Source organism: Macrotis lagotis, chromosome X (assembly GCF_037893015.1).
Source record: "Macrotis lagotis isolate mMagLag1 chromosome X, bilby.v1.9.chrom.fasta, whole genome shotgun sequence".
NCBI classification, from domain to species: Eukaryota; Metazoa; Chordata; class Mammalia; order Peramelemorphia; family Peramelidae; genus Macrotis; species Macrotis lagotis.
Window position 1 is genome coordinate 497,628,931 of NC_133666.1, and position 27,519 is coordinate 497,656,449.

Sequence of the window (27,519 nt, forward strand, 5' to 3'; positions counted from 1 at the left end):
TCTTGATTCTTCCCAAAGCAGTTATGAGTCTTCCCTAGTCCAAAAGCTCATCACAACTTTGTACTCTTAAGGCAGTTTTATTTTTCTTTATGTTGTCATTTTCTGAATGCTTGTCTCCTACTCTTCCCAAATAATAAGGCAAGCATAGTTAATGCATTTGTATAGCCCTCACCACTCATACTAGACCTTTTGCATATTAGGATCTCAGGAAATATTTCATGAATGAATTAGGTCCTCAAGTTAGCAAACCTTTGTATAAAGGCAAGATTTAAAAATCAATAATACATTTTCCTCTATAAATCAGAAATGACCAGCTGTAAAAAATGAGCCAATTGTTCCCATTTCTTATCTCCAAAGAACTAGTGACAAAAGGTAAAGAAAAAAAATTTCAAAATAAGCTTTAAAATACCAATGTGCATAATAAATGAAATGCCCAATGTATTTCAAAATAACCCTTTTGGGATTTTTGGACTCTAGTAATTTATAAATATTTCCATTAGGTGCTTTGAAAAATTTGCCCCTTTACTCATATTTCATTGTTATCTAAACCGCTCTAATAAATATTTAAGAAGAATCCCTAAAGTTGTACAATCTTTATTTCTATGATAGGTGCTACAAAAATCAACTCTTAAGACCCAAAGCCCCTGCCTTATAGGCACTCACATTTTGAAAGTCTTTACATAGTGAAATAAGACATCTCATCCAAATTGCATTAAATATTTATTTTTATTTCAATCATTTTAAAGTTTTCCACTTTTGAGCACAATGTAGACTTTTAAACTCAACTATATTGCAGAGTTTATTTTGGGGAGTGAAGCTACAAGAGAGAAAACACAACTACAGAGAGAAAATATATCCAGCAACCTAGTTCAAAGATGTAATATATATATATATATATATATATATATATATATATATATATATACATATATATATATATGTATATATATATATATATATATATATATATATATTTTTTTTTTTTTTTTGCTGAACAATTTGGAAGGTTTTTTACTCCCTAACTTTGTTCCTGTTTTTCCTTACCCTCTCTTCATTCATTGCTACGTGTTAACAGACATTGCATTACACGTACATTAAACATTTAAAGGTGGACTAGAATTAAAAACAGTACTTTGGGGCATTAACTCTTGGTACTCACTAACATTAAAGAAAGCTGGATGCCAACAATGGATGCTCTGCTGCTGGCTAGAAAGGATATGCTAGAACCAAAATATCTGGATCAATGAATATATTAGAGTTAGTATTAAGAAACATGAAACATTTGGTTTATTTAAGTTAGAAAACTGCCATTCAGAAAAGCTTTTTTTAAAAATTCAAATATGGTTGGTGCATTCCAGACCACATATAGATAGGTCAGTATATTCATAATAGTTACACATCTATGTCTAATTCATTATTTCTAGTTTATCTCTAGAAGGCAACTATAGTAGTCAGGTTTTCACAGTAGCTGGGGACTGGCTTACACACTGCCATTAAAAACTTAGGACTGGTTTCATGGTTTCAGAGCAGCTTACCAGTGTGACACTGCCAGGCCAACCAGAAAACTATCAATACTACTGTGAGATGTGCAGAACTATCTGAAAATCTCCTAGCTAGCGAGCGGGCTTCCTTTAGGAAACTAGACTTCTTGGTTTTTACTGTAGGAAACTAGATTTCTTGGTTTTATTACAGGAAACTAGCCTTTGGTTTTCATTACTGCTAAAGAAATACTATGATATCTTTGCCTGTGTGGAGCAGCAGTGACATCCAGTGGCCACATGTACACTCAGAATTGTCCATTTTGCTGGGAAATTCCTTTTGTTTCCTGTTTTAAGGCAATAGCCCAGCCCTAGTTTGTCGTCCTTTTCCTTTCTCTGCCACACGCTCGAATTCAAATTTTTTGGGTGTGAGGAGCAAATACAATTCTGGAAGGATTTCCTTCCCTCTCTTTTCTCCATCACATTAAAACTGTTAACAGCTGCCCTGTCCCACATTTCACATACCTGAAGCTCCCAACATTTGTAAACCCACTCTGTGACTGCCTAATCCTGTTATGAAAAATAAAGTATTTTTGAGGTGAGAGAATGGGGCATTAAAAGAAAAACAAAGCTTGGATCAACAGTCCATACCAACTCTGCACATGTGTTTTTCACAGTGGCATGTCTTCAATGGCAGTGCTCAGGAACAAAAGCTTTGGTTCTCTAGGGCCATTCTTGGTCAATGAGAAAGAAATCCAAAAATGGAGAGATTTGATGGAATGAATTTTGATAAAATGAAAACCAATTGTATTTCTGGATGTGGAAAGGGGAATTCTGAAGTGGAATGAATACACTGAGGAATGTTACTTATTTTAAAACATAAAAAAAGCTCTTAAAACTACTGTGTTTCTTAATTTTTCTTTTCCATTCAACTGTTGGCCAAAAAATTGCCAGTAGGATGTTGTCTGACTCTGCTTACTGCATGCACAACTCAATAGACACATTAGGTGAGAAATTGCTTGTCTATCTAGGCAATTTATGCAAATATTAAAAATTTAAGGCAGTTATATTAAGAAGCCAAGTACATAATATTGTAAAGACAATGAAGAACTTCAGCGTCTAGCCATGGGTGATCCAGATCGACTATCTCTTCCTCCCTGTGGAAAAGAAAGTGCCAAAGATTAGATGAGAGCAGTTCTGGGCTGTACACATCTATCAACACAGCCACTTCATGAAGGTCTATAAATATAGGTCCTTCTTGTCGGCCAGCTGCTTGTTTTGTGTTTTAGATTGTGAGGGCAGCGACTGGGTCAATTGTCTTTGTATCTCACCCCAGTGGCTAGGGCAGTGCTTTGTAAATAGTGTTGGATAATTGGATGAATTGATGGCTACTAACTACAGATTGACCACTAAAAATTATGGCACCAATGTTTCAAGTTCAACAACCACTTAAGTGCCAAGGAGCTGGAAGAGACAGGATTACTGCAAGGAGTTTACAATCTAACAAATAAAACAAGCCACATAATGCAAAACAACATGAGTGCATAAATGAGCTCCAAAGAATGTGCAATTCTGAGCAATTAAGAATAATTTTTAACTTGGGGAAAGAGGGAAAGCTTCATAAAGCAAGGGTATGACTTGAAGAATGGGATAAGTGTTCAATAGGCAGAAGGGGAAGAGAGAAAAGGGTATGGTAATGCAGACATAAGGAAAGATAAAAAGCACTGGCTGTTGCGGAGAATCTTGACTCATTTGTTAGACTGGAGACAGAATGGAAGGTTTAATTACCTTCCTGAATAAAGAGGATGACCTCTCTTCCTAGGCAGCAGGGAGCCTTAAAAGGTCTTAAGCTGGGGAATGAAAGGATCAAAACTATCCTTTAAACATAATCAGGAAACCATGTGAAAAATGAAGCTTAGTAGGGAAACACCGGGTCTTTAAATTTCACTTCTCAGGTTAATCCTTTGGTTCTTCTAGCTTACTGAATTTTTGAACTCTGTAGGGTGAGTTGTCCCCTGAAAGTAGATATACTCCAACACAAACTACTAGAACTTACGTTTTCTTCTACTGGTGTTAGTCATAAATAAGTGATCGTTATTCTTTGAATAATTGGATGAAATAACCTCTCAGATCCCCAGGCCAATTTTGACTAACCTCAAGCATACACACAGCCAAGTTAAGGTTAGCAAAAATAGAGTGAAATGAAAACAATCAAGTAACAATTGTCCTTAGGAAATATTTGTTTTTTTTTCCAACAGTTTGACATTGTAGGACAGGTAATTATAATGGGAAGTATTTCAGTGTGCCTTTGAATTAAGGAAGTTTTAATTCAGTATCATGGTTTACATTGAAATTTGGTTTGAGAAGAGGGTGCAAAACCAGATTCTGGTCCAGTTCTAGCCCAGTGGTAAAAATGCTATTTGGGTATATGTCCTCTGTAAGAAAAAGAAAGATGCTTTATCTGTTTTCCAGAATTGTAGGACACCTCCCCCAACAATGAGTCATCCTTCACTAATTTAGTTTAACTCAGGAAAGAGTTCACTGACTTTCTGTCAAATTTGGAATGAAATATTTAAATGTATCCAAATTGGGATATTCATCCTTTCCCCCATATGTTATTATAGTTCAAATGTACAGGTCCCTGACCTATTAAGTCCCTCTTTGTTTCTTTCAAAATTTATTTTTGACTATGGGCCACAGGAAAGCAAGATGTCACTTAGCCATGAAGAAAATTAAAGAGCCTTTTAACAATTATTGGCCTGTTCTTATTCTATTATATATAATTTTAAAAATGAAGAAAGCATCATTCTAAAGCAGCAGCTGGATTAACTAAAAAAACACTGGAAAAAAATTAACAATCACAAAGAGTTTTTGTTTCTGCATTGTTTATGTAGGGCAGTCTTGGGAAGTGAGAAAGGAAGCTATGTGAAGGTGTTTTTTTTTCCTCCTGAAAACTCTACAAGTATGCTTCTTTTAAGAAACCTGTTAAAGAGAAGTCTCGTGGGACAAAGGAAGGTAGAAAAGAACTTTCAAAGATAAGGAATATATTACTTAAAGTAGTAATTTTTCTGTATCATAGATCCCTTTTTGCAGTCTAGTGAAGTTCTCAGACTAAAGTTTTTAAACAAATTAAAATGCATGCAATCATAAGGGAAGTTAATTATGTTATCTTTTTAGGGAACAAGTTCATGGACTCCATGTTAAGACCCCTGCACTAAAGTAATTACATTTCAAATGGCTCCAATAACTTCATGGTTTTGGAAGATACTTTAGTCTTTTGTCTATTTTCAGGCAATATTGGAATCCCTTCTGGAGGAAAATCAGAAAAAAAAAACCATTCAAAGATTTAAATACCTCCTGTGGCAGGGAGCTATTCTCTAACAAAGACCCCATTCCATCACTGGACAGTCATAGTTGTTAGAGAATTTTTTCCTCTATTGGGCTAAAAAAATATTTCCCTCAAACTTCTTCCCTTGGGGGCCAAACACAGCAAGACTGTTCCATTTGGGCAGTCTTTTAATGCCATTTGTTTGAGCGTTTTTTTTAATGCTTAATTCTGCTGTTAAAAAAACAACATAGTTACATAACCATTTATTGCAAAAAAGTAAGGTTTAGATGTGTTAAAAGCATGTGCCTATCATTCCCAGAGATATCTTATTCATCTCCTCACTGTTTTCTTCAAAGATCTGAGATCAGCTCACTTGACTTTACTTCTGAATGTGTCATTGGACACCTTAGCTGAAAGCATATCTTTAAAGAAAGAATAAATATCTTTAACAAGGGCAAAGTTATCTTACTTTGTGGATTTTAATTGTGTACAGATTTCATTGTTCTATACTATGCCAGACTGAATTTTAAAGATTAATTCCTTAACTTATTTTTTTTTAGGATTGGTAAGCATTAAAATTGAACCAGATCTCATAACTTCCCTAAAATATTCCTTTCCAGCTGCAATTCTTGGCAATCCAAACTGCTTCTTTTTAAAGATCTGCCTGAAAATGTAACCAGCAAATTAATCTGAACCTTTCTTTGTGATGTTAGCCATGTGCATCATCATATTACACCAGTCCCTTGGTCCAGGGAGCCAATCCACTTCAGTCTTACAGAAAGCAGGGAGGGATGAGTAAAGGATGTAAGAGGAAGTTTAGATCTGAAATCTTTAAATGTGAGAGCCTCACTGAAAAGATGTCATCTTTGGATATGGTAAAAATGCCATGAGCACCTGGTGAGAAATTGTCTTGACATTTGAAGCAAAACTTTTCAATAAGTGCTTTATGGGCTTTTCTTTCCCATTAATGTCTCAGAAATACCTCTTTGAAATAAATGGTTGCTAAATACGAAATGTTGAGAAGGCATGGACTCAGCAAACTGAATCTCTTAAAAATACTGTGCCTTGAATCTGTGACAAAGTTGGCTTGTTCTATATGCAAACACTAGTCCTAATCTATTCAAAATAGAAATGAGAAACCTTCTTTCCTACATTTGGGACTCTGTTTTAGTTTAAAAGACTACAATGGTCTCCTTCCAAATTGATTTTTCCTCAAAACAACTCTCTGAGCTGACAAAATACCAACTCATTTTCCTCACCACCTCCTCATCCAGGGGGAAAAAGGGAGAAAGAAAAATGTTTAAAAAGGTAGAAAAGGTAAAAAAATTAAATTGTATAAAATGCCATTAAATCTTGGCCATCTCATTCTACTGTCTGATAGTATTGTGAATCCCCAGGTAAATGCCTATTAAGCAGGAACAAACCCCTCAGCCATCAATGCAGAAAAGTACATCTGTAATAAAAACTACTATTAAAACCTGTTTTAATTCTCTGTCTTAGAGTGATTTCTCTCTGCACAATCTCTGAAAAAAGGATATGTTAACCAAATTAATAGTGTGAAAAAGATTTCAGAAAGGATGTTCCTTGCCCTCTACCACTCTTTCTTTTCATTATTTGCATATAATATTAGTTGCAAATGATTCATCTGGGGTCTTCAAAGCAGGCCTGCCTAGGCCTCTGTTTAAATTTCTTTGTGGTGGCTGGTTCCAGTTATTTCCAAAGCCATGAAACTAGAGTTCTTTTAAAATATTCTCTATTTCAGATTATTCCCTAATTCAGAACTGCCTTCTTCCATCTGTCTCAGTGAAGTTTAAGCACTTCTAATATTTTTTGTTAAAGTACTAACAATTAATAATACTATGACATCCCTTCACAGTTCCCATTTTAGACATGGTCACAATGAGTTTCTGATTCTCTGAGGTCATTTTGTAACCCCCCCCCCCCCCAAAAAAAATTTGTAAACCAAAAAAAAATTTGGTTGATGCTAAAGAGAGAGACAGTAAGTTAGGTAATGGATAGAGGACCAGTCTTGGAGTCAAGAATACAAGTTGGAGCCTTTCTTCTTGACATGTCCTTGTAGTGTGATCATGAGCAAGTCACTAAACCTCTTTGAATCTAAAACTTACAAATATGTGTGTGTATGTGTTCATTTATATGAGCATGTGGATACATATATGTGTCAAATACTAATATATGTATCACAATGTATATATATGTACCTATCTGTATGTTTATCATGCATACAAACATACATGTATATAAAATATATGTATATATACATATTGATACTATATGTACATTCAAGCATGCATGCATAAGTTCAGGTAGTAAAATAGATATAGCACTGGATTTTGTTAGGAAGTTCTGAGTTCAAATCCATACCCAGACACTTACCACCTGTCTGCTTCCAGGCAAATCACTTAACCTCCCAGTCTCTCTAAAATTACCTCCTAGAGTTTTTGTAAGAATCAAATTAGATAATATATGTAGCTATAGATATAGATATTTATACAAAGTGCTTTGAAGTCTTAGAGTGCTATATAAATATTAGTTGATATTAATTACTCAGTAGGTACATAAATCTTGGGGTGAATGTTAAACTATGCCAATTAAAGCCAAGGGAACATGAAATCCCACTTACAAAAGTAGTTCTGGTTTAACATCCATGACTTCCTTTAGCTCCATTTGAGTAATCCATTTTAGCTATGGAAAACATTCCCCTGGAATGTTTGTTTCTTATTCTAATCTAGAAAGACTAACCTAAAACTTTTACCACTTGTGACTTTATCAAAAATTGTGTAGTATGGGAATAATGGACTTTGGTGTTTTTCTCCTTGTATCTATCTCCCTACTGATCACAGGATTGATGATTTGGTCCTCGAAGAGATCTTAGAGATCACCCAGTTCAACCCTCTCATTTTACAGATGAGGAAATGGAGGTGCAAATGAAGTAAATGACTTGGCTAAGGTCAAGCAGGTAGCAAATGACCAGGACAAGATTTTACTCCAAAGCTAGTGAGTCAAAGTCAATAATAACATGCTGCCTCTTATCCGAGACACATTCAAGCTTCCTACTGTTAATAAGCAGTTTGATAGTGGCATTTTATTGGTGGAAATGTCTGAAGTATCTCACATATAGCTGTGATCTCTAACCAGTTAAAGGCTCTCTACCTTTTGAGCCTTGCTCTACTCTCTTTTCTCTAAGATGCAGGACAAGTAAGCTAAGGTGAGATGCTCATTTCAATAGCTCTGTTGCCCCCCCCCCCCCCAATAGGCAAGGCTTTTTATACCTGAAGCATACTGCTTCTTCCCTACATTAAATACTTCTCTTCCTTCAAAGCCTCCTGAGGCACAACTTTCCTTATGTCTAATGAAGGCTTCCTTTTCTGCACAGTGGAATACGTCTATGATAGCATTTTATATGACTCTCTTTTACTCTTATCACTGCCCATATTTTTCCCATTAAATTGCAAATAAAGCACCTAGTTCAAGATAGGCAGATGCTTAATGAGCATCTGTTGACATGGATTGAGTTAATCAAATTGAATCAGAGTTTTAATCCTGACTGTTCCAACATCAGTTAAGGCAGGGGAGTGGGCTGGTTTTGCTTAAGAATAAGAAACAAATGGTAACTGTCCTTATACTGTACCGAAGAGGAAGCATCTACTTAGGAAAGGTATGGGAGAAGGGGGAAGCATTTTTATAAAAGGAGAAAATTGTATAAAAGGAGAAATATAACAAACAAAATAATAGGTCAGTGTGATAAGGTCCTCCCAAATGGAACTGTAAGTCACAGGTTATCTTTCTAAAGTCTATTCCAGCTACATCCTATGATTTTTCTTATTCAAAAGTGGATGAAGTTACTTACTTGTTCTTGAAATTATCTAGAATAATCCCCTGAGGTCTTTCTTAATTTTCCATGCATAGTGAATTAAAAATCAATGACTTTTGTTTTTTCTATTCATGAACAGAGAAAGATGAATAGGATTTTAGTCCACTGAGTGGGGGAAGACTTGTAGTCCTAGATGCAACTTCCTCCCAAGCCCCCCTAAAGTGCTTTAGGGGTTTAATAACACGGCATGGGTAACAAGGATACTTCTAGGGACAGTGATCTGGAAGTAATGAAGATATCTTGTAAAGCTTTTCTTCAGGGCCTGGAATTCAATTATATTTGATACTATCTAAGAAAAATTTACTGTAAAATCCTGTTTAGAGACAGCCTCCATTCTTCAGCTTATTGGCAAGGTATTCTCAGCAATTTCTCTGAGGGCTTATACAGAGTAAATGTCCCTCCTGATACATAGATCCACCTACTCCCTGATACTGGGGGAAATCTGGTCCCCAATACATTTGGGGATAATACAGCATCTTGAACATCCTAACAGGTCTGTGACTGATGTCCTGTGCAGACAGCCACGTCTCTGTTGTCCTGTGGGCCCTGCATTTCATGGACTGTAATAATTGTTTACTTTACCAGTTTAAAGATTTTGGAAAGAGTGCCCTGGCCATCTGGGTGTGCACCCTTGTATCCCTTGTGAGCTGATTTATAGTTTGAAGCCCTTCCTCCATATCCACACCCTGGCTTCTGCCCTTCGGCTCCCTGCAAAGAAAGACAAACAGGTGACTCAGGCTCTTTCCCAGGAGGGATGTGTTGGCTGGGGTGGTGGGCCAGTAGTAACTAGGGACAATGAAAGGGAATGAAAATTGTTTCAATTGTGCAGACTTGAGTGTCCCCCAGTGGGAATGTAAGTAAATCAGTAATCACAGGAAAACATGTTTTGTTATCACATTAAAATATGTGAGAGGGGAAGACATGTAAATGTGATATCAGGGTAGAACTTGTCAAAGGAAATCTGTTCAAATGGAAAAAAATTTCGGCAAAAATGGTACTGGACAGAACAAAAGATGTTAAAAATCTCTGCAGAGAGAGAGGCACTCTTGACGTATTTTGTTCCTGATTATTTTAAGTAAATTTGTCTTGTATGGCTTGAATTGCTTCTAATTTGGGCCTTCCAAATACTTAAACCAACAGAATCAATATATATTGAAAAAAAAAGAGTTAAATTAATTCTTAGCACTTAAATCATTCAATCTCATTGAGCCTCAGTTTCTTTTATCCAAACTGTAAGGATTAGACAGAATGGCTCTCTTGTTCTAAATCTGTAAAGCTATGAAAAAAAAAGGCTCCTTACAAAGAGAACCAGGACTAGTGTCTCTCTTTAGAATGACTTCTTAGGACCCAAGGGCACCTTAACCTTAGCCCAGCATATCTAGTGTGGGAAATGGAAAAATCAAAAGAGAAATGCCAATAGCATGGTAGGTGGCATGCAATCTTCCTTCTGCTACTTTGTGTAATGTGAAGACTGGGAGTATTTGGGGTGGGGTTGGGTCAGGAGGTGAGAGAAAGGAGACCCTCTGCACATTTTTACCTTTTGCATCTTGGGAATGATTAGAATTCTCTCAGAATAACAAGTATAAACAAATGAATCCTGAGATTTCATTACTTATATCCCTAAGAGCCATCTTATTTTCTAGTGTGTTTTATTTTCAAATCAGGGGCATTATTTTTTTAAATTAAAGACATTCACAGGGAAGATATGATTAAGGTATTTTTATGATTAAGATATTTTGAAGTATGTTGGCAAGACTGAGAAAGAAAAGTCATTTAACATGAGTAAAGGAGAACAAAGTTGTTCAGCTCCCACATGAGGCTAATTGGGAAAGATACCTAGAATATATACAACCCTCTCCTATGTATTATCTCCTTTTAGCTTTGTACATCCTTATTAGAGTAATATGGGCAGAGAGTCATCTTGCTGTTTTATAGATGAGAAAGGAAGCCCAGAGAAGCTGACTGACATGACAAATCATACAGTTTTCAGCAAAGCCAGGAAAACCAGACCCCCTCTTAGCACTGACCCTTCCTACCTCGTCTATAATCCTGCCTTATCCTGAATGACTCTTCATTAAATCTTGGGTAGTTCATAGTACTCCCACGCTATTTCCACATGAAAAACAATGCTCTCAGATTTGGCTTCTAGTGTTAATAAAAATGAAATAGGAACAAGGAACAGCTTTAAAATGCTGCATGAAAGCTTGGGGCCAGGGCTGTCCTTGTCTCCCTGCAGCTGCCACCAACGAGCTCTCTCCATGCTGGTTCATAGAGGAATGGATGATGGTTAAACGGAGCTAAGCAAAACAAATAAATAAAATAACTGAAAAGGACAGCGAGATGGCATTTTCAAGTTAGAATGATAAACTGCTTTGCATTTCCTGTTGCCTTCCTCTGAAGACAAAATGCCTTTAAAGCATTAGGTTCTCGAGCTATTATCAGATTAATAATTTGCTTGACTGTATTTCTCCTTTTAATTTCTCACTCGCTCTTCTGTTGGACAACCTAGAATTTATCAGGAAACATGTGGCACAAGGTTGGAAAAATGAACCACGGGCCTTCAGAATCTCCCAACAAGGTGGCTGGCCATCCTGGAAACCTCTGAAAGAAACCAGGGTACACTTTTGCTTGGGGAAAAGAAAACTGTAGACCAATATTACTTGGGCTGGAAATGGAGCAGACACAGAAAGGGAGATAAAACTTTTAGGTTAGCTGGTGGGCTGGAGTTGTCTTGTCTCCTAGAGCCCAGGAAGGTTAACCACCCCCAAACCATTGCAGCCCAGCCTCCCCACACCCCGGCCTCCCACCTGCTGATGATTCATTTTGACCCCTTTAGTTTGAGGCTCCCAGCCCAGTTAAAAGGTAAATAATACTTTAAGGTGTTATCAGTAGTTTGCATTCACAGACAGCGTGACTAAAGGATCTGACAGCAGGTTTTAACAGGTGGGGAAAAATCAGGACAATGGCCTAAGTAAGTCTGGGGAAAAGCTCTGTATGTATGAAGTAGAGGTTAAGACAGATCTGCTTCAGGCTTACCTTTGGGGGACCCCTGCTTAATGCTACTGGCCAAAGGAGGATCCCCACGAGGAATGGAATACTGCATATCACAAGGAGTATTATGCAGAGATTTTAAACAAACATTAAAATAATATGGTCATGCCTTCATTGTCTTGCTCTAGACTGTAAGCTCCCCAGGGCTAGGGCTATTCCTTACCCAAGCTTTAGGGCTCAACCAGCTACAGTAGCACATTGCAGCTACTAGGCAATGATTCATATATACTTGATGACTGACTGAATAAATGAGTGGTCTGGGTTTCTCCATTCCACTTTGGGGATTCTCAAAAGCCCTGACTTCTCCCCCTGCACTCTCCTGCTGCCTTCCCTTGGGTCACATTACAGTTTGCTAGCACCTCTGCCAAAGGTAGCATGTAAACAAAAGGAAGAAAAGAAGTGAAATTCCTGGTCATTTAAAACTGAGCCATTATTTTGGCTTGAAAGGTCTGGAGAGGAAGGCAGTGGAAACTAAGGGTTAGAATTGTTTTTGTGAATGGTCCTTATCCATACCATCTTTGTCTCCTCTTACCACAGATAATGAAGAGTTATGTACAGTTTTCTGGATGTGGGATAGCAGAGGAAAACTTCTTGATGCTATTTTTCTCCCTGTTATTCCCATGGCTTTGGAGAGAATCACTGAGAGTTCATTCCATGGGATCAAGCACTCATTTTCTAAGACATTTCTCCAAAATCTCCTTTATTGACTCTAAATCCTAGAAGCAAAGGCCTGACTTTTTATTATCAATATTCCATGAGTGATATTATATGACTGACTCATGTAAACACTACTGTGTCTGGAGAATTAAAAAATGAGTATCACATTCTGGGCAAGGGAGAGGCAAATGGTGAATATGAGCAGGCTGCAACATACAATGAGTAAAGAACTTGGAAAAACTATCATCAAAGAAATATATGATAGAAAGAGAAGATGGGCTGGTAGCGTGGAGAGAGCAAGGGATGACAGGTGGATGGCTCAGGGATCGATCCACTAGTCCCCTAGCAATATCAGAGGAAAGCAAAGGGAGGTCCCCAGAATGGTGGGCGGACCCCCTGTGGCAAACTTGTGAATGGACATAGCCAAGAGTCACACAGGATGGGCAGGTGTAGATGGGTTGTCATCAGGAAGGATCGTGGAGGTGAGACAAATAGATGATATCACATATCTATTTGGGTTTTTGAGGGGTTTTGCATAATTTTCCAAAAAAGCATCCCAGTTCTGCTGCTCTGTGTGACTTTGGGCAAATCATTTGACCTTATAGGCTTCTAGATTTACAGTTGGAAGAGACCTTAGTGATTGTCTCATTCCAATCCAGATAAGGAACCTGGTGACTTGTCAAAGGTCACTAAGGGTAGCAAACAACAGATCCAGGTTTCCAACTCAGACCCTCTGATTCCAAGTCTAGTATTCTTTCCTTTTTTCCATTCTATTTCTGGGGGGCCTCAGTTTCCTCATCTATAAAATGAAGGGTTTGGCCTTGATGGTCTCTAAAGTCACATTCATTTCAAAAATTATATCATGACCACAGTCAGTACTGGAAGAGACCTTAAAGATAAATTAGTCCAACTTCATCTTATAAATGAGGAAACTGAGGCTTGGAGGGTTTGATTTTCCTAAGGTCATACAGTTAGGAAGTAGCAGAGTTGGGATTTAAAGCCAGATCTTGATGATAAATTCAGTGCTCTTTTCCCTATAACAAGTTGCCTTTAAAAAAAATGTATATTGGGGTTCTTTTCATTTGCCAATGTGATAGTCACTTATCTAACTTTTTAAATAGTTTCCCCTCCTTGTTTGTTTTTTAACTTTGTGAACTCTATTTGTCAGAGACATTTCTGGAAGTTTTTCCAGAAACTGTATAGATTTTGCCACAGGCAAAGTCCTCTGGGAGGGAAGGGGTTGGGAGGTAGGGTCTAAGTGTTTTGCAAATTTGTGAAGCAATCTGAGGAACTGATGAAGTGTTTAGATGAGGCCAGATTAGGATAGCTCTGCTTGTGGATACCTACAGTGCCAAATTTTCCCATCTCTGCTCCTCATGTCCCATTCCTTTTGCTGTGGAGAGAAGAAAATCTTCTATTGGACACTCCTATTTTAGGGAAACTGAAGTCTCCCACCCCCTCATAAATCCTGCTAAAGACTTCTCTTTGTATATCCACCCCACCACCCCAACCCCCCACCCACATCCCAGGGTCAGAGAATCAGGGCTCAGAAAAAATTTAAGATCACTAAAAAAAAAGGGGGGGGTCCTTTCTCATAAAGTCTTACTGGAATGCTTCCTCCTGATTTGGAGGTGACCTTGGATTTTCAGACTATTCCAGTGGAGCAAAGCTCATACAGACTTAACCACACAAGAAAAGTCCAGTGACAGAATGCATGTCTGTCTTCCAGGGTCCACTAACCAAATTTGGAGAGGTTCCTCCTTAGAAGAGTAATCATTGGATTACTGTTTTTTTTTTTTCCTAGCCACATTGGCTCATGAAGAACACCTAGGAACGATACCAACTGCTTGAGTGCAATGATGGAATTACTGTCCCTTGGACTCCTGAAATTTAAATAATAGAATAACTTAGAATTCATTCCAGAGAAAATTTTCTCAAGATCATTCAAAAATTTTTTTCCTTACAGTCATTTAGGACCTCCTGGAAGCATTCTGTTTTTATGTCTCCAGCAAAATGTATCATTTAAGTGATTCCTTGCCCCTTCTCCTGCACTTTATTAAGAGAATGGTACAGTCTGTGAGTTTGTGAAATGGGAATCAAATACAGCCTACTGTACAGTAGTAGCCAAAGGTATCTGCGTCTGTAGAGAATTGTATCTACCTCAACTGGGAGACCTTTGAAGAATAAGTGAGAGATCATAAGGTCATAGTCATTTCTAGTAAACAAGAGAGAAAAGGCAAACCCTACAATAGAGAGTTTGTTTATTGAGCCTTGTGGTCTTGCTCTCAGATGTCTAAAATTTCATTTTTTTACTTGATTTTTAAGTTAAAAAAGTTTAAAGACAAAATCTTATTTTAAATGAAATTTTCTTCTTTTTCTTCTAATAAATGGAATTAGTTTTTCCCTCAAAAGCTCCACTGAAATGTCATGTTTTTTTAACTCTTTGTCAACACTGCTGCCCTCTTCCAGACCCCAGGATTCACTTCCCTCATTTCCTATACCTGAGAAAAAGTTTAAGTTGGCCAAATGAGGTGCTACCGCTCTGTATTATAAGACAAACCAGTGTTGGATAACCAACTCTGGTTTTATCTTTTCCCCATTCCTCCCATCCTTCCAAAAATAAAAAAAAAAAACAAAGAAAGAAAAAGAAAAAGAAGGAGAGAAAGGTAGAAGAAAAGAAAGAAAAGGAAAACAGCCGAATCTTCCAGGTGCCTTGAAGGAGAAAAGATGGTGTGCTATGCATGAAGTGGGTTTGACCCACTTGCACTAAAGCAGAAGAGTTGAGTCACTATGGAAAAGGTCACATTTCCCATTCAGAAGCAAAGCACCCAGATTACAGCCACAAGCACACTGCTGCTTACAGGGAAGAAAAGGATTGAAATAGGTTAAGCAACTGAAAAGAAGATCAGAAAAGAAAAGTCAAATGGCTGCAGTGACTAGACAAGGCAGAGGGAGCCAAAGGAAAATGCAGTCATCACCTACCCAGCTAAATCTGCTGAGGGATAATCCTCTTCCCTATACAGGAAGAGAAAGAAACAGTGACATGGTCAACAAACACAGAGGAGATGGCTTCTCAAGACCCCACTGACACAAAGAGCCCAGAATCCAGTAAGCACAACATAGGCACTGCTTTCCACGTGCGCTGGCTGGCGATGAATTTTTCCTGAATGAGAGAGAATCAGTCTCCCTCCTACTTGCTTTAGGGACTTCCAGGGGAAAAACTAAAGAAAAAGGATGGCTTTAAAAAAAATCAACTCTGGCTACCCTTTTTCCACCTTCTCATCCCCATAGTCCCTCCAAGATCATGTCTTACCTTTCCTTGTCCTGCAGGTGGTGTCCGAGGTGACACCTGGAAGACAATGCAGAGTGGTGAAGAAGAGATCAAGGGATTGATGATTTCTCAGGACCTTTTTGTTCACTGCCCTTTGGGCTGCTAAGCATGCCTCAGCATTGCTACTCTATCTAAGTTAGGTAGTAATTATCTGAGATGCCTAGTGTCTGAGAAACATGAGATCCCAGCAATTCATGTCTTGCTGCTCCAGGTCTGAAAACAACCTACAGGACTTGTGACTTTAGCAATAGTTTGAAAAGCAACAACATTATTTTATATTATTTTTGTAATATTTGTAAGTTGCATTATAAGCTATTAAGAGTAGGGATTGTTTCATTGTTTTTCCTTTGAATCCATAGTATCTAGTCATAGTAAGTGCATAATAAATGCATGTTGGCTGTGTGATTGATGATAGTGTCATCAATATCAGGTGGGTTCTTTAAATAACAATCAATCATGAAATAATATGTTTCAATCAATCTAAGAATAACACTCATAAAATTATCATAGAATTTGTTTTAAAAAATAAAATAAAAAAAGCTATTCTATGTAATTTAGTCTCATGTAGTTCTCCAAATACATAGAAGGATCGATTTATAAAAGTAGAATCAAGAAGAGCTTGTTTTAAACTTTTGAGCTCTACTTGCTATGTATCTCAATGACCAATCTCACCTTCGGAATCAGGGCCTAGTACTTTCAAGATAGGAAAGCTTTTCTGCTGCTTGTGGTTTGCCAACAATAGAGCCATTCATTCCAGTACTTTCCTTCAAGCTAAGGGTCATGCCACAGAGCAATCTAATGATCAATTTGTTCCCCAACAAATGTCTTTCTTTTTCCAAAGACTCCACAAAGAAGTCACTTACAATGTTCTTGAAGAAGTGAACTACAGGGTTGTCATCATAACTGCGGCCATGCTGAGACTTCTGTGGCAGGGAGCCATAGTGGCCAGCTCTTGCATGGTGCAAATCCTGGAAGGCAAGATGGAAAGCTTAACATGAAAATAATGCAAAGTGGAGATGAACTAAAAGCCATAGAAAGGCAAGATTAGAGGGTTAAGAATGAATACCTGAAAAAAAAGCCTTTTTTTTGAAAATGTAAGCATTTTTCCAAATAAATGACATTTTTCTATTCTAAGGTAGGCAGTTATTCATTTTCCATTATAATATGGAAGAAATATACATGTTACAATATATATTTTATTGAAAACATGACCTGTAACTTGCTTTGGAATCAGCTTGTCTTTACAAATCTACTGGGTCTATATGTCTGTTGAAGTTACAATTTAGAGCATCAGACAATGGCTTATCCCTGAGTGTTAGGTCAGAAGAAGGGCAATTCTGTTTAAGGCCAAATGAAGGTTGAGGAAGACACACAAAGATATCATTCTGTTATCCAGGCTGTCAGTTTTGATGAAGGGAAATATCCCAGGAACTACCCATTGACTAACTAGTAAAAACAAAAGAAGTACCAGATCATTAACTCTGAAGTGGTTACATAGCATGAAATAGCCTTGGTCAACTGAAATGGATGTCTTGTGCTCTAACAATAATGGGGTCTGCACAATTTGGCACAATAACTGCCACATTTTGATTTAACAGGAGGTAAAGATGTAAGCACTGTTGGGTATGAGTGACCCATGGCAGATTCATGATCACTGGGAACCATAACTTTCTAGCTCAGTAAATACAGCAATAACAAGGGGGGCCCACAGTAGTCACTAACTGAGACCATTTCATCATAGTCAGTAAAAGAATAAATTCAGAAATAGAAACTACTGCTCTTTCAGAATTCATGAGTTCTAAGGACAATAATAAAATTCCCCAAAACTCAATTTTACCAATGACTTTTAAGATACATAAGAGGAAAAGAAAAAAGCAAGGAAGTCAATCATAGAAAATTCTATAGAAGAGGTAAGGAAGAAGAGATCAGCAAAAAAAAAAAAAGAAATCAGCAAAATAATCAAGGAAAAAAAGGTGAGTTGGTTATCCTGTGAGACCAAAGGATAACTAAAAGACAACCCATACTATCCCTACAAGGTCAAGAAAATGAACTATAAAGGTCCAGCAGGTAAAGTGGACTTTATGTGGTAGATGTATAAGAGGACATGAGCAGGGATGGGAAAATATGACTGGTTTGTGATATCTATCCACATCTCAAAGGTCATATATACATAAGATTGTAACAGTAAAGAGAAGAAATGAGTTCAGATAAAATACAATGATGTTTGGATGGGTCTGGGGTGGGGGGAACCCTTATTAAAAAGCATACCCAAATTAACATTTGGCAAGTAGGTGGCAAAGTGGTAGAGCTTAGGAACTAGAGTCCTTCAGTTCAAATCCTAATCTACATGTTTATATAGCTAGGTAAGTCACTTAAACTCTCTGAGCCTCAGTTTTCTCATATGTAAAATAAAGATTTGAAAAATAAGGTGGGTAATTTCAAATAATTTGAAAAATAAGAGTACCCACCTTCTTTGTGAAGATCTAAGGAAATACTAGATGTAAAGAACTTTGCGATGTTTTGAGTACTATGTAAAAAATATTTTGAACTATTTCTTGTATGCCCTTTTTTGCATTAGTCTGCCTTGGTTTTTCTCTCACAAGCATAATTGTATATAAATACACATGTTCTATTGCTTGATTGTGTTATGAATGTGCAAGAAAAAAGAAAAAAGAACAGAAAGACTTTCTATTTTATAAGTTCAGGTTAACTTGTCACAGCCATCATTCCATGAAATATAGTCAAACCACTCACTCTGTGCAATAAAAAACAATTTTTCCCCTAATGTGTTTATTTTTCACATTATTTTTATGAGAACTACTCTCTTTCAAATGGATGTTTTGATACAGGCAAAATTTGCAAGTGTGCCATGAGGATTTTGATATTCTTTTTTCTTGATTGTGGTGTCAAAAGTTATAGTATTACAGAATCCTGCAGGAATTGTTTAATGTTTCCAAACAATTCCAAGTGGGCAACAAAGTAGATTTCCATTGTTTTCATCAGCTTGGAGTAATTTTATTACATTGGGTTGTTATCAAAAAAAGGTGAACAGGAGCTGAAATAAACATTGACAACCAAGAGGAGAGTTGGCTTGATTTCTAAGGATAAAATTTGGACTCTACTATTAACAAAAAAGGGCATGTTTTAGGGCTAATGGATAATGTTTATAGCATTTCTAACCTTAACGAGATCAAATATAATTTTTTTAATTAATAGAATGAATATAAGTCAAATGAAATCTGGTTTAGGCGATCCCATGAAGACTCATGATTGGTTGTTTGTTTTCTGGTATTACTATCATTTCTCCTCAAACCAGTGCTCCCCAGCTAACATTGTTTCTGGCCTCTGTCAATGATACTACTATTCTCCCAAGTTACTCAGGCTTGAAATCTTGGAGTGAACTTTGATTTATGCCTTATATCAAGTCAAAGACAATACCTTCTCTTTCAAAATCACATATTTGCCCTTTCCTTTCCATTCACCCTTATCTAATCTTTTTTGTCACTTCCCAGACTATTGCAACAGCCTCTTAGCTAGTCTTTTTTAGTTGATGTCAGGTTCTTTTCAAAACTCTAATGCCAACATTCATACATTATATCTTACTCAAAAGGATCTGTAATCTCATCTACAAAAATCTTATCCTCAGCAATGCTGATTGAAACTCATTCATGAATTTTTTTAAAAAAATTAAAAAAAAAAGAAATTCATTCATGCATACCCAACTTGTGCAAAATTGATCCTGGTCCTTTCTTTAGTGTGCCATTTGGAAGGCTACCCAATACACTGGAGGCTTTTCTTTCTCTTGATATTGCTTGCTCTCCCTGAACGAATGTCTTATATTATTCAATCATCTATTTTTTTTGATGGAACAAAGTAAGTAGAATTAGGAAAATAATGTACATAATGATTACCAAAAAAAAAAAATGAAGGGGAATGTTGTACAATTATAAAGAACATGCTTAGACCCAAAGAAAAACTATAAGAAAATGTTTTCCTTCACTCCTTTGCAGAGTCAAGTAGGTAGAGGTGGGTGGGATCCATAGGTGTGTAATATGGCATATGACATCAGATTTTGTCAATGTATTAATTTTGCTACAATTTCTCCACTTTTCCTTTTCTTAATTTTTTAAATGGATGGCATTCCAACTTTACTAATGTTTTTCTTTATATTTGAAATATCTGTCTGCTTAACCCAAATATGCCTATACTTCAAATGGAATGAGTCAGCATGCCTTTAGTACATGTCTACTGTGAGCAGAGCACCATACTAGATGCAGTGGGGGTAGAGTGGGGGAGAAGATAAGAAACAAAGTTTAGGTAACAATGAACCTTTTCCTTCAGAAATTTTACAGTCATGTTGGGATGGGGGGTAGGGGAAAGTATAGGCATCAATAACCTACAATATTTATAAGCATGATGGATGGTTACAAACCAAAGTGTTGAATGGGGTTTGACAAAGAAGGGGAAGGCTTTGAGAAGGAGGTAGTGCTTGGCCTGGGCTTTAAAGGATGACTAGGAAAAGATGGGGAACTGTGGAGAGGATGCACATTGTATTCCTAGAGACCCATGAAGTGCCAGTAGTAAGATATGAAAGGGGCCTGGAGAGTGTCTGAGAGTAGGACAGGGAGCTGCCCAGTATGACTAAAGTATATAATACATGGTAGGGAATAAGAAGAGATATGGATGAAAGGGAGTATGCCTAATGGATTTGCAGTTTCATGGTATTTATCTTCTTTTTTTATTGTACTATGTTATGGAAACACTTGTTTTATTCCATAAGTTAAACATAAAATTTAAAAAAGAAAAAAGAGAGGCATAAGATGCCATTAGATACCATAAGATGGTAGAGAGTCTGGAATGCCAGGAAAAATAGCTAGAACTTGAGAAGTAATGAGTCATTTAAACTTTAAAAAAACACTATTAGTTACTTAACAGGACTTAAATTTAACAAATATTGTTCTGGAAAAAACTGGATGCATGAATTAGATGCACTTGTGGGAAGGCCCAGCTCTAATTTCTCCCTGAAGACTTCCCTAAACTAAAACAAGTATAGTCGGTAGCATATAGTTTAGCATTTAGCTGTCTATTATTATCTTGTAGAGCTGATTCCTGTAAGCCTGTGTCTTTAGCAAGATCAGCAAAGTGACCACAATACAAAGAATATGTGGCCCATGCCTACCTCCTTCACTGGCTTCTTATGAGGTATGTGAAAACCTTTTGAAAAAGCATGAAGTACATAAAAATGTAAGGCATTTCATTATCAACCCACAGAAATGTGATTAGAATTACATAGACTTCATTCAAAGTGCTTGACCTCCTCATGAGAAGACTCCTACAGAAAAGAGGACTTTCAGATAACAGACTAGCATGGAAAATAGCAAAAGCTCTTCAGTTAATGAGCCTAGGGGCTGCTGGGAAATGGTTCTCTTCAAAGCTCTTTAGCTCTTAGGGTTTGGAAAGTGTGCCCAGAGAGGTTATTTACTAAACACTACCCCCGTGGCCTGAAAGAATTAATGCATGCTTAAAAAAAGAGCATTTTATAAAGTATGATGAACAGGCTAAGAAAATAGGAGGCATTTTTCACATGCTGAAAATTATTTCCTAGCTATATAGTCAAGGTATTTTTATTCCAAACTGAGTCACAGCCAGCTTTTGATGAATTGTAAACAAGTTATCTTAAAAATGAGAGGAAAAAAGAAGAAAGAGAGAGGCGGAGAAATAGAGGGAGGGACAGAAAGGGAAGGAGGGAAAGAAAGAGAGAGAGAGAAGAGAGAAGAAGGAAAAGAGAAGGAGAGAGGAGAGGAGAGAAAATATTCATAGAATAATGCATTCCTTTATAATGAATTTGCATAAGGAGTGAAATAAAGTATAAATATGAAAACTAGTGCTTGATATCAGTAATGATATCAGAAGGATACAAAGATGAGTGCTGGCTGATGGCTTTGTAGTGTAGATGATTGGTTACTGATTACTGCAGTCACACTAAAATTTCAATGTATATGCATGTGGAAATGTTTTTTTTTTAAATTTGCTTTTATTTCAGTTCTAGATAAAAAGGTGAGTATCATAATTCAGGATACAGGATAATTATAAATGACATAACATATATATTTATATATAAAATCCAGGTCATATACTTACATAATACTAAGACAGCTGACTTCATATAACACTTAGTGCTATGTTTTTTCACATGGTACTTTGTGGACATCATTTCTTTTGATCTTCACAACAACCAGGGATTTAGTAGTGTAAGGAATATCATACCTGAAGAAACTGAGGCTCATAGATAGTAAATAAGGCCAGAACTTACACTGAGACTTGTGATCCCCAATTCAGTGATCTTCCTATTCTTAAGATGACCAAATAAAACATGGTATAATGACTAGAGAGTTGACTTCAGTCAGAGAGAACCCCTATATTCTCCTGCTAGTGATAACATACTGGTTGTATAACCTAGGGCAAGTCATATGCCATCTCTCAGTGCTTGAGCCCAACCTCAAAGACAACAAATTGCAGAGAAGTTATACATTAATAGAAAAAGGACCCCACCAGGAGCTCCCTTCATGAATAAAATAAAAATTTCCTGTAAACATATGTATAGTGTATAAATATATAAGAAAAAATATATAATACATACATATTACAAACTTTGTACATATTATACCAAATAGTTTTATTATATAAATACTATATAAGTTTAGATAGGTCAATGTACATATAAGAGAAACTTGAAATTTTATCAGTTTGGAAACTCTATTGGAATAAAGATTTGTAATTTCTCTCCAATATTTAGTCTCCAAGAGGATTTCAGGAACACTGAGCAATTTCCCCATTGTAATAATGGTAATAAATGTACAACCTGGGACTTAAACCCCAGGACCTTTTCTCTGGTCTACTTCTAAATAGTACCTAATGAAGGGCTGAGTGTTTAGGAGTAATTAATAAATATTGGTTGAAGGACTTTGGTATTTTGAGAGTGAGGATTGTTTAAATATTTTTTCCAATTTTGACTAATCCCTGCTCTAAGAATTGTGTTTCATACATGCAATAGATTATGCCACTCTCAAGATATTCCTTTTAGAATACAAAAAAGAGGAAACACAGATGTAATATTATTATAATAAGCTCCAAGGATCTATCCCAAACTGAAACTTTGTTGTCCAGAATTTTTCATGAAATAAGTAGACTGGAATATCTTTTTTGTTGTTATTAAAGAGAGATTCTTATTTCACTTGTTTGTTAATGGTTTTGACCTATAATTATATTTGTTCTTTAGTGAATTTAATATGAACCATCATTTTGTGGCTAGAAATAGAAGCAGAGAATGTGGAAGGACCACCCCTGAGTACTGGCTGAAGAATTTAAAATAGTAATTTAGCAGCATTTCTTTCTGGTGCCCTTTCAAATCCATCTTATTATTTGCTTCTTCGTATGCCTTAAAACAAAGCGGTGAATCCAAGGGTTAAGAAATTCACCCTTAGCTGATAAAGCAAGAATGTCAACTAATTATGGGAGCATCTTCATTTGGTCCTTTTTTACAACTTAAATGTTTTTCAGCACCATGTATAGTAAGTACTGTGGGATAATCACAAGGGTGTATAAACCCAGGAAATGGGACTATTTCATTCCTCTTTTGAAGCTTTTTAAATGAAGGTATGCCATTAAGTCATAACTCAACCTTCCTTAATGGTCCCAAACTAGCACCTACCTGGCAATTGATGACTTCATTTTCAGAATGAATACAAGCAAGAGGACATTATTATGTTGAAACCATTTGAATGGTCAAGCACCTTTTGAAGAAAAGAAATTAATGCCTTTCTGCTCTGCTGAATTCTGTTCATAATCAAGACAGTCACAGGCAGAGGAAATTGTACCTTTGGGGTGACTTATCATGGAGTCATAAAATTTAAAAGTCAAAAACCATCTAGTCCAATCAAACCCAGAGAAGCCTACCCTATAACAAACCTGACAAGAGGTCTCTCAGTTTTTTCTTAAAGTTCTCCAAGGAGATGATGCCCAATACCACTTCTTGAAGCAACCCATTACACCTTTGGACTTTAAGTTTTCCCCACAAAGTCTTTTCACTGCCCCATTTTTCAGTGTTTCCCTATCTCTGGGTTTCTCTTTAAAATCATACATTGTCCTGGAACGGAAATCTCTAACTACCTAGAGGGACTTTCTCATTTTGTTTTCCCAGAACTGAAGGGATTAGGCCCCCAGAGAGCCCTGGAGAGAGACCAGAGTTGGAAAAAGGAGGGAAGAATTACTAAAGGCACACTTTGCCCATTTTCTAAGTTTCCCCAGGGTCAGAATTCAATCTAAGAAACACTTGGAAATAATTGAAGCTATCACATTTTGAAGTGCAGTTGTTGAAAGCTGGCTCTATGGGAATGACTAAACAAATTGCAGTTATATAGGCTCATAGGATCACAAATTTTTAGCCGAAAAGAGGCTGCCTTAGATGGGTGCTTATAGTGTTGTTCATAGGTGTAAAGAGTTAGGGTTTATGGTTAGGGTTAGGGAGAAAGTTTGGGAAAATTGTATAAAATGAAGAACTGCAGTGTGAGAACCTTAAGCACAACCAAAATAACACTACAAATAGTGACTACAATGATGTAAATGAAGACAATACAAAAGGACAATATAATTTGGTCACAGACAGTGGACAATACATGTATCAAATGACAAAGGTTAAGAAGCAACCCTTCTGATAAGAAACAAAAGTAGAAAGTGTCATGTGCTGTGAGTCACACAGGCTCTTTTTGACCTTTTGTGTCACTTTTCAGAGCATGTGTATTGTGGAGGCTTTGGGTATTTGTTGGAAACTTGTTTGCTATATCAAAATAAAATATCCTTAAACATTATTTAGTGAGTCTTTGTCTTACAAAATTTTGGAGTTTCCTTGAACAAAGAACTTTCCTAATTTTCTGATTAGGCATTTTTAGATCAGCACTGAGATGTATTTAATTTGCTAATTGCTTACTGTTACCTTAGCTTTTACTGCAAATCTCAAATCAGTTTAGAAGAGCTAATTTTCCTGAGATGAAAGATCAAAGGAATTAAACAGACTGCAAACTTTAGGATAATAAAAAAAAAACACCTGTAGACAGAAACTCAATATCTAAATAGATTTTAGAATGATTTTGAGGACTGCATTTGTACATTATGGATTGAAGTAATCATAAAACATATTGATCTGAAGAGGATCTTGAAAACAAATAATCCAATCCCCTTTTCATACAGTTGATGAAGCAAGAGACCCTCATTGCTGAGTAAGATTTAAATGGGTTTTTTTGGTTGTCTTCTTAGCTGGAAGTGAATTATGTAAGGAGGTAGAATATCAATGGTGGAAAGAGAAGCAGAAAACTTTAAGTTAAAGCCTAATTTTGCCCTTTGTGTTTTTGTGATCCTAGACAAAACAGATCATGATTTGGGGCCTGAATATGCTGACTTGTAAGTGGGAACTGGCCTGATCTCTTTGAACCCTCTTATCTCTAACTTCCTGCCCTTCAGAGTTAGAAGGAATCTTCTTTTGAGTTCATTAAGTGAAAACCCACTTTCCCTTGCTCCTAAAGTTTTTTAATCCCCATGTACAACTATCTGATTGCTTAATATAAGAACTTGCAAAGGTTAAAAATTCCATTTAAAGAAGTCATTTATTGTGTCGCCCTATTTTGCTCAGCCTGAGATAATGTTCTTCACCAGCAAGGGGAGCTCTTCTTCATTTCTTTCTGATTTATTCTCCTTTAACTAAGAAGACAATATAAAGAAATTCTCATCTCAATTTCTCTCAAGTTGCTTTGAGGCTGTGAATTGTTCACTTTTTAACTAATAGCAGACTAGTATTCCTTTAATATGAAATGAAAATGAATCCCTTTGGACAGTATAAGTGGAATTGTGAACAAGGGTTTAAAACATTATTTCCAATGAGCTATTCATTACTTCTCAAAAAAGAAAGTATTCAGCAAAGATTAATAGCCACTGCTTTTAGTATTTCTGTATCAGGAAGAAGAAGATGAATGTGAGGGAACAGAAAGTTTGGAACTCCTTCTCCTGGAATCCACAATTAAGCAGATGGAAAGAAGAAAAAGAAAACGGGGAGGGGAAGGGGGTGGTAGTAGCCTTAATAGAATGAATGAAAGAGAAGAAATAAGGAAAAAGAAGGAAAAAAGAAGAAAAAGAGAGGAAGCAAGGAAATGATAGAACAAAAGAGAAAGTATGAAAGGAGGAAAGAATATTTATCATAGGCATCTTACCCTCACACCATTTCTTCACTCAGAGTGTTCATGGATTTGTGGCTTCCAAAAGGTGGTCAAGTAAAGATTTTGATTTATTTTTCCCCTTCCTTTTCATCTATCTTTTGGTCTATAGGCCTCCTCTTTCTTTTAATGAATCAATGATACTGAATGAATGATAACGAAGAGAGAATGTAACAATAATCATTCTAATAAAGCCCTGGTATAGTGGTGATTAAAACTGAAATTTGCCTGAATAGTCTCCAAATTCTTTGAAGGCACATGTGAATTAAACATAAGCTATTATCTGTGACTGCAGTAGCCAAAACTTCCTATTGACCAACCCTCTGTCTAAGAGTCATAGAATATAAGACCTGAAAAGGATCTTAGAGACTATTTACTGCAATCTTCTCATTTTACAGAGGGGAGAGAAACTGAGGCTTAGAGGGGGAAGTGATGTCATTACAATTTAATGATAGAGGGTCTTAAAAATAAAATCTCTAATAATATGGAAGGTAATGAAGCATTTTACTTATATCACCAAAGAGAGATTAAATTGTGTTTGATATTGTCAGTGTTCTAGTTTATTGAAGATTGATAATCGTATGATCTACCTCATAACTCTTTTTAATCAGAATACCTCCATTGTTTCTCCGGGCTAGATAACAGAATGTCTTACAATCACAGAACCTTATATTTGTTTATCCTGTTTGTTAGACAAAAATCCTGTGAGGTAAGAGGTGCTGTGAGGGCAACAATTGTTATTTCCATTTTACAGATTTAAAAATGAGGCTCAGTGATTTGCCCAAGGTCACAAAGGTAGTGCCTGGGGGATCAGACCAAGAACTCTGGCACCTGATAGTTTTTTTTTTATTTTGGTGATTTTTTTTAAACATGTTTTGTAAGCATAAATTTAGGTTCCAGGAAAATCCTAGTGAAGATAATTATGTTAAAAATGTGTCCTATTCATTGCTACCTGTTAGCAATGTATTGCTAACTAGTATCCTCTCTTTAGTTTATTATCATAGGAGCTTTCCAAAATGTTTAATGTACTCCACATGACATCTGGGAGGGATTTTGTGACTTGAATAATGGGAATTATATCAACTTTCTACAGATCCTTGCAATTAAGTGACATTGATTGTATGATCACACAAGTTGTTAGGAAGGTATGAGAGGAAAACTTTTTTTTTTTGGCCTTGAGCTCCATTTTAGTGACCTGTCCTGGAATAAAATGTAAAACTAGAAACATATTAAAGAGAAGTAATTAGTATCACTCTTTTAGCTATGGCAGTTATTAATTTATTGGATAAGGAATGTAGTTTTAATTATTCTCTTTACTTTTTAAAGCATAAACCTCTAATTATTTGGGTAAACACCAATAATTAAATACATACAAATATGTTTGGTTATTGAGTTTCTACTAAATTTAAGATTTCTCAGCTTCACTTTATTTTGAGGATTATGTTTAAGGATTAGTCACTGTACCACCTAGCTTGTAGTCAATGTTTAATAAGTTTTTATTGACTGATTGATTGAAGTAT

At 36.4% G+C, this 27,519-nt stretch overlaps 1 protein-coding gene across 13 annotated transcripts in view; it reads right to left on the reverse strand.

Moving 5' to 3' along the window:
* Positions 1 to 958: 958 nt before the first annotated feature.
* The window catches only part of LOC141500000 (myelin basic protein-like), a 198,436-nt gene continuing 171,875 nt past the window's right edge, over positions 959 to 27,519 (reverse strand). For 8 of the 13 annotated variants that reach the window (XM_074202845.1, XM_074202842.1, XM_074202844.1 and 5 more), the window contains 5 exons: positions 16,601 to 16,705; positions 15,720 to 15,755; positions 15,389 to 15,421; positions 9,281 to 9,406; positions 959 to 2,635 (listed from right to left, as the gene is read on the reverse strand). In XM_074202845.1, the coding sequence (XP_074058946.1) occupies positions 2,591 to 2,635; positions 9,281 to 9,406; positions 15,389 to 15,421; positions 15,720 to 15,755; positions 16,601 to 16,705 (345 nt within the window). In that variant the 3' untranslated portion in view covers positions 959 to 2,590. Of the gene's footprint in view, positions 2,636 to 9,280; positions 9,407 to 13,753; positions 13,800 to 15,388; positions 15,422 to 15,719; positions 15,756 to 16,600; positions 16,706 to 27,519 lie in introns of all 13 variants that reach the window. The other 5 variants (XR_012471821.1, XM_074202851.1, XM_074202850.1 and 2 more) reach the window with 5 other exon arrangements.